Genomic DNA, 16,591 nt, shown 5'->3' with positions numbered 1-16,591 from the left:
TTTCCAATGGAAAGATCATTAAGTATTTTGACCCAAATCCAGACACACATGTAAGCAAGTTACAATATTATATAAGGCTTAAGACAATGTTTTCTTTGAATGACATTAATTTTTATAACTACATTTTACAACAAATAATTTTAGGAATTCTGAATATTGTAACTGTAGCCTAACCTAAAAATCATAGGGTGTTGTGAAAAAGATGCATATAGTGCTCATCTGCAATCATTAGAGAGTTAAGGAGTATTTTCTTCCAGTAGCACTGTTGTAGTTTCTTTTTCCATTGGTATTGCTAAAAAGTTGCTATTTTAAATCTTCTATCAGTCACTAATTTAAGACAACTATGCTAGATTAAGTTGTTTCGTACTACTTTATTCAGGGGCGTTCCATTCTCACTCCTCAATAGGTTTTATGTACTTCTCATGTTTCTTCGTTCGCTCATTAGTGCATCCAGTTCTGAAGGGTTACTCAGTGTCATCTTGAGCAGCCAGCCATCTTCATAACAAGGTCTGTTGACAAGTCCTGGATTTTCTGCAAGAGCTTCATTCATTTCAGTTACTCTCCTGATAGAGGAACATACAGTTGACTCTTGACCAACATGGGGGTTAGGGGTGTCAAACACTTGTCCCCCCACCCCCGCCATGAAAATCCTCATAGAACTTAAATTGGCCCTTTGCATACGTGGATTCCCAACTGTGGATCAAAATTACTGTTTTCAGTTCACAGTTGGTTGAATCTACAGATGCGAAACCCAGGGATATAGAAGGCCAACTGCATGATTATTGAAAAAAATCTGCGTATAAGTGGACCCTCACAGTTCAAACCTGTGTTGTTCCAGGGTCAACTGTAATCTCATCTCTCAGCAGTATTTAAAACAATGGAAATAAAATTGACTCTGGTGTTCTGCTTCTGAGGGCAAGGAAAAGCCATTGTAACAGGAAGCAGAGCACAGAGTATAAGCAGTGACGTTCAGGTCACTGAGGTCAGGGGGTCCAGATTATATCTCTGGTCTTGTCATTATATAATTGAATGGATTCAATCAAGTTATTTTATATTTAATTCCTATTGTATAAATTAAGAAACTGAGGTCCAGGCTTAACTTCCCTGGATTTCTTTACTTATAAAACAAGGATAATATCAAATACTTCGCCTATCTAATGGGTTACTTGGTCGATTAAATAAGACAAAAAAGAAGGGCTTTGGATGGTACAAATGAAAATGCTCCATCTTCCTAAGGGCTAAATTGAAAGGCAGGTTTCTAATTTTAATAATATAAGAAGTATACTTTTTCAGGAATAAAAAGAAGAGTACTAGTTCTTGCCACAGCACTTTGCCTATATTCATGTTATTGCAAAACCATATGGTAAAATTACTGGATAAAAGGAACTGCGTTTGACAAATTCAAATCTGACAAAGGCAGGAATACTTTTCACTGATTTCATCACTATTTTAGGTTAAACAACACTACTTTCTACTATAAACTACAAATTCAGTAAAACCATGCAACAAAAGGAGAGCAAAGCCTTACTTAACAAACATGAGAAGCAAATCTGACCATCCAGGAATCTTACGTATAGCATCTCCTTAGTATAACTAAGGGTGACTAGAACAGGGATGTTTAATTGAGATCGTTCTACCCTGAATATGCATGATTTCAGAAGGAAGAGAAGTTATAGTCGTTCTTCTCTTCTGATAGCTCTTAGAAATCTTTCCTGTTCATAATTGGAATTTACAAACTGGATCTACACAAATATCTTCAATAAACGAAAAAAGTATAGCCAAATATCTGTTTATTTTCTTTGAAAGGAAAAAAAATTATTACAAAGTGTATAGGGCCAGAACGCATACCACAGAAAGCACACCACAGGATTGCTGAGAATAGAAATATGGCTAAAGAGAAAGCACAGAGCGCAAGCCTCACACTTCAGTGCACAAATCAAAGTTGAAGCTGTACTGTGCATTAAATTGGCCACCAGATGGCATGACAATTCCAAAGTCCCTGAAAGGGGACCAAGTATTCCAAATGACCCAGTCACTGTGCTTTTTAATTTCAAAGCAAAACACTAGAAATCGTTAACATTTTGATGTAATTTCACTTTACTCATTTTAACAAGCAGTCATAGAAGAAAGAGACTTCTATATGCAACCGCCAATTACAATCCGAAGAAGCACCCATTTTGTGATACGGACTATAGGGAAAAAAAATCCAATGACCTTGCACCATAGTATCTTATTTTAAAGTTAGAAAGCATCTTAGAGTCTAGCCACCTCATTTTATAAATAAGGAAACTACTACCCAATACATGTAAAGAAACTTGGAAAAGGTCCACTGTTAATAGTAGCAATAATTAAGCTAAACCCAACTTTTAATTTCTATTCCAGGGTTCTTTTCTCTACTCAAAGAAGTATCATTTTACTTAAAAACCCAAACCACTGATTTCTGACCTTATAGGCAAGGTTAGACTTCAGACACAGACCTCATGTCTCTCTTTCCAATGTGTTCAAATAAACTTTAGAGGCAAACCTTGATTTTAACACCCTTAATATCTTTAGGGTATTAAAACCAAACAACCAACCCAAAACAAAACAAACCCCTTGGCAAAACAAATACAGCTATATAAATCCAGCTGACTTAGCTTCTGTCATACTTTGTATCAGCTGTCAAACAATTATTTTGAATCTAAAAGAATGTAATAATGTGACATTTTCCCAAAATCTTCAAATGTGGCCTCTGCAAATTTACCTATTTCTTTTCCTTAATCATTTAAAAAAAAAGTTTACCTATAAGAGGAATCACTTTATAGTATGAAAGTTATATAATCTGACCTAGAGTTTCCCTTGAACCACAGATAATATAGCATGTTAATACAATCTCAACAAAAATGAAATAAGATGCCCTACCTAAAATAACCTTTACCATCATCTTCTTTTATTTCTAAAGACACTGAGAAGGTAAAGATGTCACTGTCAGGAGTCTGGGGTGCAGCAGTGGCTGAAAGTGGGGTCTGCTTGGCAGAACGGCGGAAGGCAGTGGCAAAACTGTAAAGTATCCGGCTTACCTACAACCAGACATGGTAGGAGACAGGCTGTTATCACAAGAAATGAAATACTTTTATTAAAGCTGAAGGTTACCTGCTTTGTCAAGGGGAGTAATCCTTTTTCCCCACTGATTTCTTAATTATCTAATTTGTTAGGCCTATAAAGCAAGCAACACTAAAAGGAATTTTAAAAAAGAAATGGTTGTGTACACTAGAAATCCAACAGAAAAATGATTTCCTGAGTATATTTATTACAATAAAAATGATCCCAAAAGCTTAGCTCTAAAAGAACAGTTTGGTAGTGTGTCACTGTTGGAACCAAGATGCCTATCGAAACCAATCAAGAAGCAGCCACCTGACACTCTTAGCAACAAGGGTTTGGTTAACCAAACTTTTGTTTATTCAAATTGCAGCCCATCAGAATGGTATATGTAAAAGCACTAGCAGAGAATTTCATTTTGTGTAGAAGGACCATAATAAATACTGTAATCATTTCAACACAGCAAGGGTACAGGTTAAATTTCACTTGCAGAAATTTCACTTAAGGACTTACGGCTTCTTGTATTTCACACCGGAAGACGTGTATCCTGAAGAGTTCTGCATTGTAATGACTTTCAGTGAAAGCAAAACAGTCGCTCTCAGGAGTTCCGTCATGCCCTCTGACACAGAAAAGGATTTTGTAGATAGGATAGTTTGCTATTTCAGTGTTTGTCTGAGGATCCAAGAGTCTGTACAGAAAAAAAGATATAAAGAGATTAGAGGAACTACGGACTATTTTCACTACATCCATATTGTGATTCAAGACTCACCTTTCTAGCAAAAAGTTCATATAAACCTTTCTTGTTATGCTAATCATATTAACATTGTCTTGATAATTAAGTCATATATGGATTCCTGGAGTTACTGATTACAAAATACCATGATGTTAAAAATTACATAGTTCCATGTTTTAAGAAGGCAATCAGTAAAGCATAAATTCTATCATTTAAGTACACGTTTCTTATATAGTCTAACTAAATTAAGACTAGATCAACACGCAAATTAGCTACCAAATAAATCACTAACGTGACTTATCTCCTAAAAAATGACTTAAACTGCTTTATTATTTAAAAAAAAACACTGATGTGTTTGTCAGAGTGAAACGTTATTTTGATGCATGGGAAATAAGTAGAGACTGTACTGAATATTAACAACTAAAGAATAAAAAAGGATGCCATTCATTGAAAATCAAAGGGATGTCATTTGTTCATTCAAAACTTTCTTCATTCAACAAATATTTATATGATACTTATAACATTCCAAGCTCTGTTCTGGGCACTGAAGACAGGACTAAAAAGAAATTGTGCAATTTCTTTTTTGCAACTGTGCAACACAAAATGGATGGGAACATTGATGGGGAAAGCACAGGAGGCCCTGTGCATAATGGAAATACCTAACCCAGGTTCAAAGGCACTTTGATAAAAACTCTGAAAACATGAGGCAAGAGAAAATGGTTTTCTCATGACTTTATAGAATTAAACTATATTAGAACAACATATAAATTGAGTTGGGGAATCACTACTGACTAAGAAGCATACAGAAATGATTGCTAAACAAATTTTATTAAAAGTTTCACATTAATAAATACAATTAAAATTAGGACTTATGAGTCTTTGTAAAATAGTTCTTTATTTTTTTTAATTTTTTAAAAAATAGTTCTTTAAATACTCAAAGAGAAAAAGTACATATGCAGATGACTGGAATATTAAATAATTAACTTACTGCTATCCACATACAGCTACAACTCTACTATGAAAATCCAAAAGCCTTCCAAAGGTAGAGAAACATGCATTCTCATACACCGCTGATAAAAGTATAAACTGGACCAATATTTCTAAATGGCTGTTTGGCAATGTACCACAAGCAATAAACATGTGCAAACTTTTGACTCAGTAAGTCTACTTCTAGGAATTTATAGTTCTATTTCTAAAGAAATTGAAAAAAATTTAGGTCAAAAATGCCTATGAGATTTATAAGTATAGGTAAAACACTTATGTGCCCATATAATAAAAGTTTTATATTAGCTATTATTAGTACTTTTCTCATAAAAAAAACTAAAATGTCTAACAAGAGATTGGTTATTTCTGAATAACCCATCATGTACCACCATAAATTAAAATTATTAATCATATTTATTGATAGGCAAAGAGATTCACAACATAAAACTAAGTGAAGAAAGCATGTTATAAGATGGTATGCATAATTCCACTGTTATTAAAAATGTTGATTATAAGAGTTGTATAATTATACCTACACATATGTAGGTATATACACATACACAAACACATACAAATACACAAAGAGGATCTTAATAAACCAGGATGTTAACTGTATTTATCAATGGAAGAGTAAAATTAAGAGTATTTTCTTGAATTTTCACTTGTTTGTTCTGATTTTTCTGAAATAAGCATGTCCTTTTTGAAATAATGAAAAAAAAGTTATTTTACTTTAGCTACCTTCATCTGACTATTTAGAATTCTGTAGTTAGCTAGTTAATACAGACTATCTTTAATTGTTGTTAATGTTCTACTTATTATAAATAATAACCATTTCTAGAGACTTTTCTGTGCCTCAGTTTCCTCATCTTAAAAAGTAAGGGACTCTACTAGAATAGTTAATATTTACCAACAGGTTTTTGTAATTTCCAAAATCAGCATGAAACTCCATATTGAACTAATGTGTCGAGCTACTATTTGTACTGGGGGAACATGGAAAATATAAATTGTTAGGCAAACTCTCAGGTCAACATATTTCCATTATCCCAAAACATTTAAATTTCTAATATGCTACACAGAGTTGGGATAGGGAAGAGTATAAAAAAAATGTTCTAATAAGTGACTACTTTTCACAAGGGTCACAATCCTTGGAAGACATGACGACATAAGTGCCAAAAGAATTAAACATTATATGAATAAAAAAAATTGTGTCTTTCGTTCACTATTGCTTCTTTCTAAAACCATAGGTCAGAAATCTGATCAAATATTACAAATATTTCAAGAAGCTGGTTTTACCTCACAGTGCCTTCGGATACATTCGGCACTGACAGGGTTACATCGAGTGAAATCTGACACTGGCTTCTCAAGATGGACATCATCCTTAAGGCTTCCACTTCACTCCTGGGAGCATTCACTGAGGCACAGCCTAAATAAGTTAGTTTGCTGAAAACTACACTGTCCTCATCAGCCACTGGTGTGAAAGGACTTGACCCTTCAGAATCTGAAAGAAATAAGGAGATGGTTATCTTAATTTTATTTAATATTTTGTTGACATGAAAACCAAGTAAAAATCTACAAGTTATATTTAGGTTCTAAAATTAAGTACTAATGAGATAATATGCCGTTGCCCCAGAAGAAATGCCCATTAAAGTGAGAAATCTCACCAGAATTGTTATGAACACCAAAATTTTCAGATAGTGGCTCTAGTGTAAATCCCAAATCTAAAAGGTAGACTGAGATTCACATTTGATTTACTTTTCTGTTTCTTCCAATTTGTTTTGACTTTATAAAATACCTTTAGTATTTCACCATTCTAAAAAATCCTATGTGTCTTCTTTCTGATCTGCACTGCTATAATTATTTCTCTCATTCATCATCTTAGCCACTTTATTATGTTCTCTCAATCCCCTTGCTTTCCCTTTCCAAATAAACATCCAGTTTTAACACCCTACTTTTCCCAATGAGCCTTTATAATTGCCCTTTTCCTCCTTCCCTGCTATGCCTTTCAGTTCTCCTTTCCAACTTGGCAACTATTCCCACAGAGCTACAATATAGGCTAGGAGTAAACATCTCTTCACCATGCATTATTCTTCCATTTGTCCAACACTGGACTCAAATTCCTTCTTTCCTGCAAAAATCTTTCAACATTCTGAAATAAAGATTCCCTCAATGTTATTTAACAACTGTTTCTCTTTCTCTGGTATAAATGACACATATAAATGACTCTGGTATAAATCAGAAAGGTACGTATACTTACCCCTTTCACATCTCCCAAAATTAGAAGAGATTCTAGAGAATACAGATAATGGTTTTTGCTTGCTCTGAATCAAACCTAGTGCAGGGTAGACACTCAAATACCACAAACAATAACGTTTAGTTACACAAGCAATGCAGCAACCCTAACCTCCTTGTCCGGGTTTCACCGGCAGGCTCATCTCTGGCTTCTGGAGCCCTGCTAATGGCACAGGGTTAATGGTGGACGAAGCTGAGAGCTGATCAGGAAGAGGCCCATCTCCTTCGCCATCCAGTTGCGACCTGTCCACAAGCTCCTTGTCCCCTGGCTGCTCGTCCACTGGAGGATCCATTAGTACATCTGCCAGCTCTTTTTGCAGCTGCTGCTCACTTCCATTCCCTATAATCTAAGGGTCACAAACACATGCAATCAGCAAAGGGAGAATGAGAGGCCAGTGCTGATTAAAGTGGGTCCGCATTCTAGAGAAAATCAGCAGCAGTTCTTTTGATACAAAGACATCTTCTGAATGTTTTTAAAAAATAGAATAAATCAAGATCTGCAATAAATAAGAGCTGCAGCTGCTCTCTTAATTCATAGTTTTTCATGAAAAAGTGTACAGTGAATTGGAGAATAATAACCAGAAATATATTTGCTAGTCTGTCAATATCATTAAAAGTTTTCTACAGTGCACTAAACTAACAACAATTAAAATATTTATAACTTTCCTGTCTGGTGAGAAATAATGCTGTTAAGAGAAATATCTTTTTAACAGTTTTTCTTGTCTTTAAAAAATGTGTTTGCTTCCAGAAGTTATCAATAGAAGCAAACTTACCAGGTAATAAATTTTCACATGGACTTTACTACTCCTGCTGTAAGTCAGTGTCTTGTATTTCTGAGGAAGACTTCTCTGACACAAACAGTTCCTTAAAGTTCTGAGATACTTGAATCAAGTTGGGGAGATGCATGTATAAAATCTTCCTGAGGAACAAAGCACTTTGTTTCAGTGATGCCAAGTATTTTTCTGGAGTCATGATGGTTTATTACTAGTTGCTCAACAAGGAAGCAAACAAGTGCAAAAATCAAGTGGAGACTGCCCAATGCTGAGGAAAAACCACAAGTGACAAAACCCAGTATTGTCATTAAATGTTTATTCAAAAAACACTAGAAAATTTAAAAAAATTTATTTAAGGAAAGTCATGAAGAAAAAAAGGGGGACTGATTTGGAAGCTTTCTGAAAACTAAAATCTGACAAAAAGTAAAACAGGTGGGGCTATGAGATTATTGAAGAGAATGAGGTCTTCCCAGTAAAATCAACACAGAAGCTGGGAAGCACAATTCCAGTAACAGATACTTCTGGACTACCAAGGAACCAGTTCAAACATCTTTTATAACTCTATAAACTTCAAGTCCCTTTGGCTGCAAATTATGATTGAGAAACAGTCTTAAGTCGTTTTTGCTGACATTTTCCCAAGGAAATTCTAACATGCCAGTCACTCTTGACTTGGAATTAAGGGCCAGACAAATGTTCAGCTTCTTGGTTTCAATGACACGTCTGTTTCTGTGAACTTCATTTTATGTTTACAGCTACTACTAAAGGAACTACAAGTGGGTCAGTTAAGTAATTTTAACTCTTAGGTCTGACCTTACATGTCCACAAATGCAATCAAATTTATTTTTACAGAAGTTCTGCTTTCAAAAGTTTTTAAAGCACCTAAAGAACACACTAGTTCCAATTAACCTCTGATTCTTTCAGAATTGGAGATGAAACACTGTATCACCTGGAGTAAACAAAAGATAGCCTAATTGAACCCATACTGTTTTCCAAGGGGAAGGAAAAATAAGGATAGTTGCAGCTTCCTGAAAACGGATGGAGGAAAGATTATTAGACTCCATGTTTAAGCAATTAGTGATTATAACTGGGAAGGTTATCATTAAAAGAGCAAACTAAATTGAAGAGAAGACAATTTTACATGCCATGAAATACTGTTTTGTTTTTTGCTTTATAGGGTATACAATCAGTAAACTTAAGTTTTCTGTTAGATTGGCTGCCTACATTGTAATATACTCACTAATCATGAAAATATACCTCACCCTGAAACAAAACATGTTTATGTGTCTCTTGTGTTTATACATGTTTATCTTGCATTCTTCCCTCGTTTATAAAGCCTATAAACATAAGAACTGCCTCCTATTTCCTTAACTCTTCCTTTTTAAAGGCTAGGAAAAATATACACACACAAAAAAGTTGATTTTTAAAAGCTGCTTAAAAATAAGCAACCTAACATATACCTTGGATAATTAGGTCCAATACAGTACTCAATAATTACCATGTTAGATCATTTGTGAACCTTCAATCCAATTTCAAAATTACTATCTGTAATATTATAATACACATATTTAAATCAAGTGGGGCTTTTTTTTTTTGTATGTTTGTTTGTTTTTTAAAGACAGTCAATCTTCCGTAGACCTACCTGGGAAACATTCAGCAATGCTGTTAGAGGTTTCAAACCTTGGCATGCATCAGAATCACATGGAGAACTTGGTAAAACACAAACTACTGAGCCCTAACTGAATTCCAAATCAGTAAGTCTGGGGTGGGCCCAATAATTCACATTTTTTAAGTTTCCAGGAAATGGTGATGCTGCCAATCTAGGGACCACATCCTAAGAACCAACCTTAGATTAATGACTACACAACACAATTACCAACATTACCAGGGACCACGTTAAAATTCAAACACTCCTCCTTCTGTCCCCTCATCTCCCACCCTGATCACGAAATCAGTCTCAGAGGTAGAGCCTGAGCATATGCATTTTTAAGAAACTCCACAGGTGATTTACAAAATAGGTGGCAGGCCAGAGGAAGCCAGCAGGCTGTAGTGTATTGATGCCTGGTATAGAACAACAGCAACTGCTTGTGTCTAGACTTCCTGTTATAACAGAAAAATGTACTATTAGAGCTTTCTGTTCCTTGCTGCCAACAGCACTCCTAACAAATGCCACAGTCATCTCAAAAATAAATGTAACTGCAGGACAAGTATTCAAGACACTGTGGTATTAGTGAAAGGGCAACATATAGATCAATGTAACAAAATTAGAATCCAGAAATAGACCCACACATATAAAGCCAACTGGTTTCAACAAAGTTGGCAAAGTAATTCAATGGAGAAAGATAATACGACAAACGACAAACGGTGCTGAAGCAATTAACTTGATATTCATACATAGTCGTATGCAAAAACACGAATCTCACCCAATACTTCACATCACATACAAACATTAACACAAAATGGATTACAAATCTAACTGTACATCCTAAAACTGTAAAACTTACAGGTAGGGTTTCCAGGCGGGAATTCTCAGGAATTTTTCCCGCTTTCCCATTCCCGAATCCCGAGAAAAGTTGGTCGGGAAATCGGGAAAATTGGCTCTTTAAACCCAGTTATACCCACAATTGGAAACAAATGTACTACTCACAATATATCTTTTAGACATTTTTCCTATTTATTGCTAGGGTTTCCAGGCGGGAATTCCCACACGTTCTCAGGATTTTTTTTTTTTGCTATTCCGGTCCCGAACCCCAAGAAAAGTTGGTCAGAAAATAGGGAAAATCAGTTCCTTGAACCCAGGTGGTTGGTAGTATTGGGAGTCACTTTGTGGGAACGATTCATCGTGGAGAACAGAAAACAGTTTATATCTCGGGATTCGGGAATGGAAAAGCAAAAAATAATTCCTGAGAACAGGTGGGAATTCCCACCTGGAAAGTCTACTTACAGGAGAATCTTTGTGATATTGGGACACAAAGATTTCTTAGGACACAGAAGTATGCATGAAAGAAGAAAATTGGTAAAATGGACTTTATCAAAATTAGAAACTTCTGCTCAAAAGACACTGTTAAGAGAATGAAAAGACAAGCCACAGAATTGGAGAAAAATTTGCAAACCATTTATCTGATGAAGGATTTATATCCAGAATATACGAGTATAGAGAACTCTCATACCTCAATAAGAAAACAAGCAACCCAGTTAAAACAAAATGGGCATTTCACCAAAGAAGGTACACAGATGGCACACACAAGAGACTCCTTTCATTAGTCATTAGGGAAACTGAAACCACGATAGTATGCCACTATGCATCTATAAGAATGGCTAAAATTACAAACAAAACAATCCTGATAATACACGGGCTGGCAATGATTGGAGCAACTGAAAAAGTCATATATTGCCAATGGGAATGCAAAATGGAACAGTCCCTTTAGCAGTTTTTTATAAATTTTATGAAGTCAAGTATACATTTACCATATGACTCATTCCAAGGTATTTATCCAGGAAAAATAAAAACATGTCTACACACAGACCTGTTTGCAAATGTTTATGGCAGCATTATTCATAACCGCCAAAAACTGAATACAAAGTAAATATTCACTGACTGCTGAATAGATAAACAAACTGCCATATATTTATACAATGAAATACAACTCAGCAATAAAAAGGAACGAATTACTAATACACACAATAACAAGGATGAATCTTAAAAGCATTATTATAAGTAAACAAACCCAAACACTAAAGAAGGCTATATATGTACTATAAATCCCATTTATATGGCATTCTGGAAAAGACAAAAGTGTAAGGACAGAAATCATATTACTGGTTGCTAAGGGCTGGGAAGGGACAAAGAATGACAAAAAAGAGGCACAAAGGGACTTGTTGGAGTGATGAGAATATTCTCTATCTTGATTGTGGTGGTGGTAGTTACATAAGAGTTTACAATCATTAAAGCTCACAGAACTGTACACCTAAAAGGGTTGCACTTTACTGCGTGTAAATTTTACCTCAATAAACGTAACTTAAAATAGAAGCGTATATTGATGATGCAGAAAGCTATGCATATGTGGGGGCGGGGGTCATATGGGAATCTCTGTACCTTCCTCTCAGTCTTGTGGTAAATCTAAAACTGCTCTACAAAATACTTGTAAAAAATACGTATACACTTAAAACTACTAAAACACACACACACACACACACACACACACACACACAAATGGGGTTTCTACAAAAGATGAAATTCAAGAACACAACAGTTGCTTTCCTTTATCTGTCCCTCAAAAGGCGTTCATACAGAAATCGGTGTTTGGAAATAACCTCATTTGATAATCACTAATCTGTATCTACAACCCCTTCCTCAACTGTCTACTGGAATGACACCTTCAGCTAGATAGTCCAAACTTACTGTGTCAAAACTTAACTCACTGTCTGAGTGTCCTCTTGTATCCTTTTGTTTTTTAAATCAGTGAATTGCCCTACTATCTACGCAGCATACAAATGCAGGATCATGAACATCCTTGACTCTTGTCATTTCCACACTATTCACAATCCTGATCCTTGCTCCACTGTGCATTTTCCCTTCTTTCTCTCTGCATAGCTAACACCTTAGGACAGCCTGTTTCATTTTACATAAGCCTACGGCAAAAGTAGTCATTTCCATGCCTCCTTCCTCTCCGCTGTGACCTATTGCCATTCAAGTTATAACTGCAAATTCCAGTTCTCTGATCAAGCATCACCTTATTTTTTAAAAACCTTCTATGTTTCCTCAATGCCCGAAACAGAAAACCCAAATTCATAAATAATTCTATGAGTTTTTCACAACTCTGTCCAATCTACCTTCTTTTCTCGTATCAGTAACATCCAACTATTCAACTTTCCCAGGACACATCATAAACTTTCAAGCATCTACTTTGCACAGATTTTTCTCTTTCCTGAAAAGCCCTCATCTCCTTTGTTTTAAGACCAAACTTAAATTCTGTTATCTCCTTTGGGAGATTTTAATCCTGGGATCCAGGGTTTAATCACTCCCTCCTCAGAGACTGCCACCGTAATTTTAGCATACATATTTATTCCAGCATTGCTACTTGTTTTAGAGAGTATTTGTTTAGTGAGTCCCTTGAACCAGACTGGGCATTATTAGATAGCAGAGATTGTTTCCTAAATTATCTTTATATTCCCAAAGCTTCAGGTAAAGACTGGTACAGTACACCTATAATACACGCTTAGTAAACCGAATTTTACAAATGCAAAAGAAGAGAGGCTAAAGTAGTATTATTTTATGTGATTTGGATATTGGATATTCTACAGATTTCGGTTTAGTTACAGAAAACGTAATCTGATTTATTTTAGCTTTGTTAACTACTTTAAAAACAACAAATACTATTATTTCCTATTATTCTGAGAGTGTCATTAGGTTTAACATTTACAACAAAAAATACAGGACACCAAATAGCACGCTGCAATTCACAAACAATAAACTTTATTTTGAAGTCCAAGAAAGACTCCTAACTTAATTTTACACAAATACAAAAATAAAAAAAGCAAAGCAAATATGTATGCATAATACAAATAAGGGTCATATTTCGATCTGTGTTTGTCTTCATGCAATCTACATTAAGAGGAGAGGAGAGTTCTTTAGGAAACAATCCTGAATTGAGAGGAAAAAAACAAGTGTAAAGTAGCCAATTTAGTAGCTGCTGTAAACACTGATATAAATGTTCACAAAGACAGAGACTTCACGGTAAGTGATTGATTCGTAATTCTGCTTACAAAGCAAGGTGACAGTAAAACAATTGGGGACAAGTGTCCCCAACTCCAGGGAGCACCAGTACCATCACAGACCATGAACAGCACCCTCCTGGGTGGTACAGAGTGTAGCCTTATGCATCTGTCTCTAGCAGCCCTACGTGGGCGCCACAGTAAAAGAGACCTGAGTCTGAGGCATGGCTTTGACACGAACTGTTGGTTGTGGGCAAATTAATCTCTGGGAGCCCCAAATCTTACCTATCTCACAGAATTGTCATAAGTATTCAATGATATTATAATTTGATTACTGGGCACTTATTATTTATATTTCAGACACTGTGATTTTTACAGGAATTATCTCATTTTTTACAACACAGTACCTGCTAATTAATAAGCATCCAATAAGCATCCAATTAGTATGCCCCTACCCCATTTTCAGATATTTTTTAATAAACTCTGATCTATCTACTGGAGTTGAGGCTCAAAAAAAGCAAACGGGTGGCTGGTTGGCTCAGTTGGTTAGAGCACAGCGCTCATAGCACCAATATCACCAGTTCGATTCCCACATGGGCCAGTGAGCTGCGCCCTCCACAACTAGACTGAAAACAATGACTTGAACCGGAGCTAATGTGTCCTGGAAAAACAATGACTTGAACTGGAGCTGATGGGTCCTATTTCCCAATATTCCCCAATAAAAAAATTAAACAAACAAAAAAAAATCTTTAAAAAAAAAAGAGCAAACAATACCTTTCTAAACAAATAGTTCTTTTACTTTCCATGGTCCACAGAAAACTAAGAACACATCTACTACTATTCATGTACAAAAGCAGCATTACTAGAATAACATCTGGCCTTTCTAAATATATCAAATAAAGGTAATAACTTATGTGGTAGAATTGGCTACAAGTCTTTTGAGAGAGAAACTGCATTTATGGAACCAAAGAACAAAATGTTCCAAAGGCAACGTCCAGTCATTTCCTGGTCTTAATTTTCTACTTCTAACTTTATAGCCCCCGTTTCCTTTCACTGCAACAATACCAACCAAGTCCCACTTGATTTGCCAGTTATACAATGCTAGGTTGGGCAGTTTGAGGCCCTTTTCCAGTGGAGATTTTATGTTTTCAAGAAAGGAAATGACAGTGTGGGCTTGAGAAATCCATAGATGATCAAAATATTAAGGACAAATTCTTCATAATCTACAATCCTCACTATTTGTGTCACATCGTAGAGAAAATATAAATGAAAATGGTTCAAACTGAGTAATTTTGCTCAGCTTCAGTGTAAAAGCTGAGCCATTCTGAAACAAATACATACATAAATGTCAGTTTTATCAGAAAGCAAGGGCCAAAAGAACAAAAAGTTCAATTTGGATATTGGAAGGTGTAGTTACTAATCTCAAGTCCACTCGCATACTCCTTACTCCTGGGATCTTTAATAAGCTTTAAATCTCTTTGTGCCTCATTTATAAACTGCAGCTGTTTTGATTATCCACCTCTTTATCCTACTCTATGAAAGAAGGACCAGAGAAAACACCTAAAATTACCATTAGGAATTATTAATATTAATTTAAAATTAAAACGGAAGGGGGAGGAACAGAACATTGTGAATTCATCCAACAAAGCTAAAGAAAGACCCAAAATATTTATGATTATTTCACTAAATAATGGGATTAAGACTGGGTTTTACTTACTTTTCTAATTGTCTGAAATGTCTGTTATTAAGCACACATTCTTTTAGGCTATTTGCATCTTGGGAGAAAAAGAAGAAAAGCAAGCAGGTACAATTCTACATGCAATGGTCCTGACTCCTTTCAAGGCCCTTTCAAGCCTCTGGATCTTTCCACAAGTCACAAACTCACTTATTTGGGAAATTATTAATCCTTCTTTATGGTTTTACTACCTACTGTGTTTCCCCGAAAATATGACCTGGCCGGATAATCAGCTCTAGTGTGTCTTTTGGAGCAAAAATTAATATTTAAGACCTGGTCTTATTTTACTATATAATACAAGACCGGGTCTTATATAAGACCAGGTCTTATTTTACCGTAATATAAGACCGGGTCATATATAAGACCCGGGCTTATATAATAAATATATAATATAATACTGGGTCTGATATTTTTGCTCCAAAAGACATATTAGAGCTGATTGTCCAACCAGGTCTTATTTTCGGGGAAACATGGTATTCTATGAAACCTTTCTTTTCTTCTTTAGGCAACAATTATGTTCTCATAGAATTCTTATATCTATAGTCTAGCACTTGATGAAATTTATTTACTTATGAAATTTATTTACATATTTACTTATGTGTCTCCCCTACCACCACCTGGATCTACTTAATTAAACTGTGTTTATGGTTCAGTAACTTTTCTTGCTGAATAAAAGATCTGAATTACAAAGGACAAGATCACTTGATTCTAAAACAATATCAGAAACTCAATCAGAAGATTAGTTTAGGCAATTCTAAGTGAAATGGAGCGACTTCTGTATCTGATTTTAATAAAACGTGGCAACTTTTTTCCAACTAAATTAATATCAGATGGATTTTTCAAGAAGAAAACTATAAAGATTAAAAAATTTTTTTTAATTCTCTAAGTGAATTTTCCGCCTAAGTATTACTTCATGATGTACCCCAACCAACACTTAGAATGTCTTTAGCTAAAAGCTAAAGGTATAAGATTCCTACACCAGAGGAGTCAGGTAGCAAAAACACGTTCTGAATTTACAGCTCCTCTATCACAAGGTACGGTCTATTTCCCTAAACCCAGGAATCTGGACTAGCCTAATGACTTGCTTTGACCAAAAATTGACGACAGAATGACACCATGTAATTTCTAAGCCTTAGCTTTACAAAAAGGCCTTATAGCTTCCACATCTGCCCTAAGACCACTATGCTGTGAAGAGGCCTAAGATGAAAGACCACATGGAGAGAGACCCAGCCATGCCAGACAAGCCCAGTCCCCAGCCAATGTACCAGTTGAAATGTATCATTTGAA

General features: G+C 35.4%; 1 protein-coding gene across 6 annotated transcripts in view; it reads right to left on the bottom strand.

Annotated features, from left to right (window-relative positions):
• RABGAP1 (RAB GTPase activating protein 1) overlaps positions 1-16,591 on the bottom strand; it is a 149,256-nt gene that overhangs the window by 98,680 nt on the left and 33,985 nt on the right. For 5 of the 6 annotated variants that reach the window (XM_081067053.1, XM_081067052.1, XM_081067051.1 and 2 more), the window contains 4 exons: positions 7,197-7,431; positions 6,089-6,293; positions 3,592-3,766; positions 2,902-3,059 (listed from right to left, as the gene is read on the bottom strand). In XM_081067053.1, coding sequence (XP_080923179.1) covers positions 2,902-3,059; positions 3,592-3,766; positions 6,089-6,293; positions 7,197-7,431 — 773 coding nt within the window. Of the gene's footprint in view, positions 1-2,901; positions 3,060-3,591; positions 3,767-6,088; positions 6,294-7,196; positions 7,432-7,857; positions 8,004-16,591 lie in introns of those variants that run through there. The other variant, XM_081067055.1, reaches the window with a different exon arrangement.

This window comes from Rhinolophus hipposideros (assembly GCF_964194185.1).
Source record: "Rhinolophus hipposideros genome assembly, chromosome: 11".
Classification (NCBI taxonomy): domain Eukaryota; kingdom Metazoa; phylum Chordata; class Mammalia; order Chiroptera; family Rhinolophidae; genus Rhinolophus; species Rhinolophus hipposideros.
Note: the sequence above shows the minus strand (reverse complement) of the source record. Positions and strands in the feature narration are given on the sequence as shown.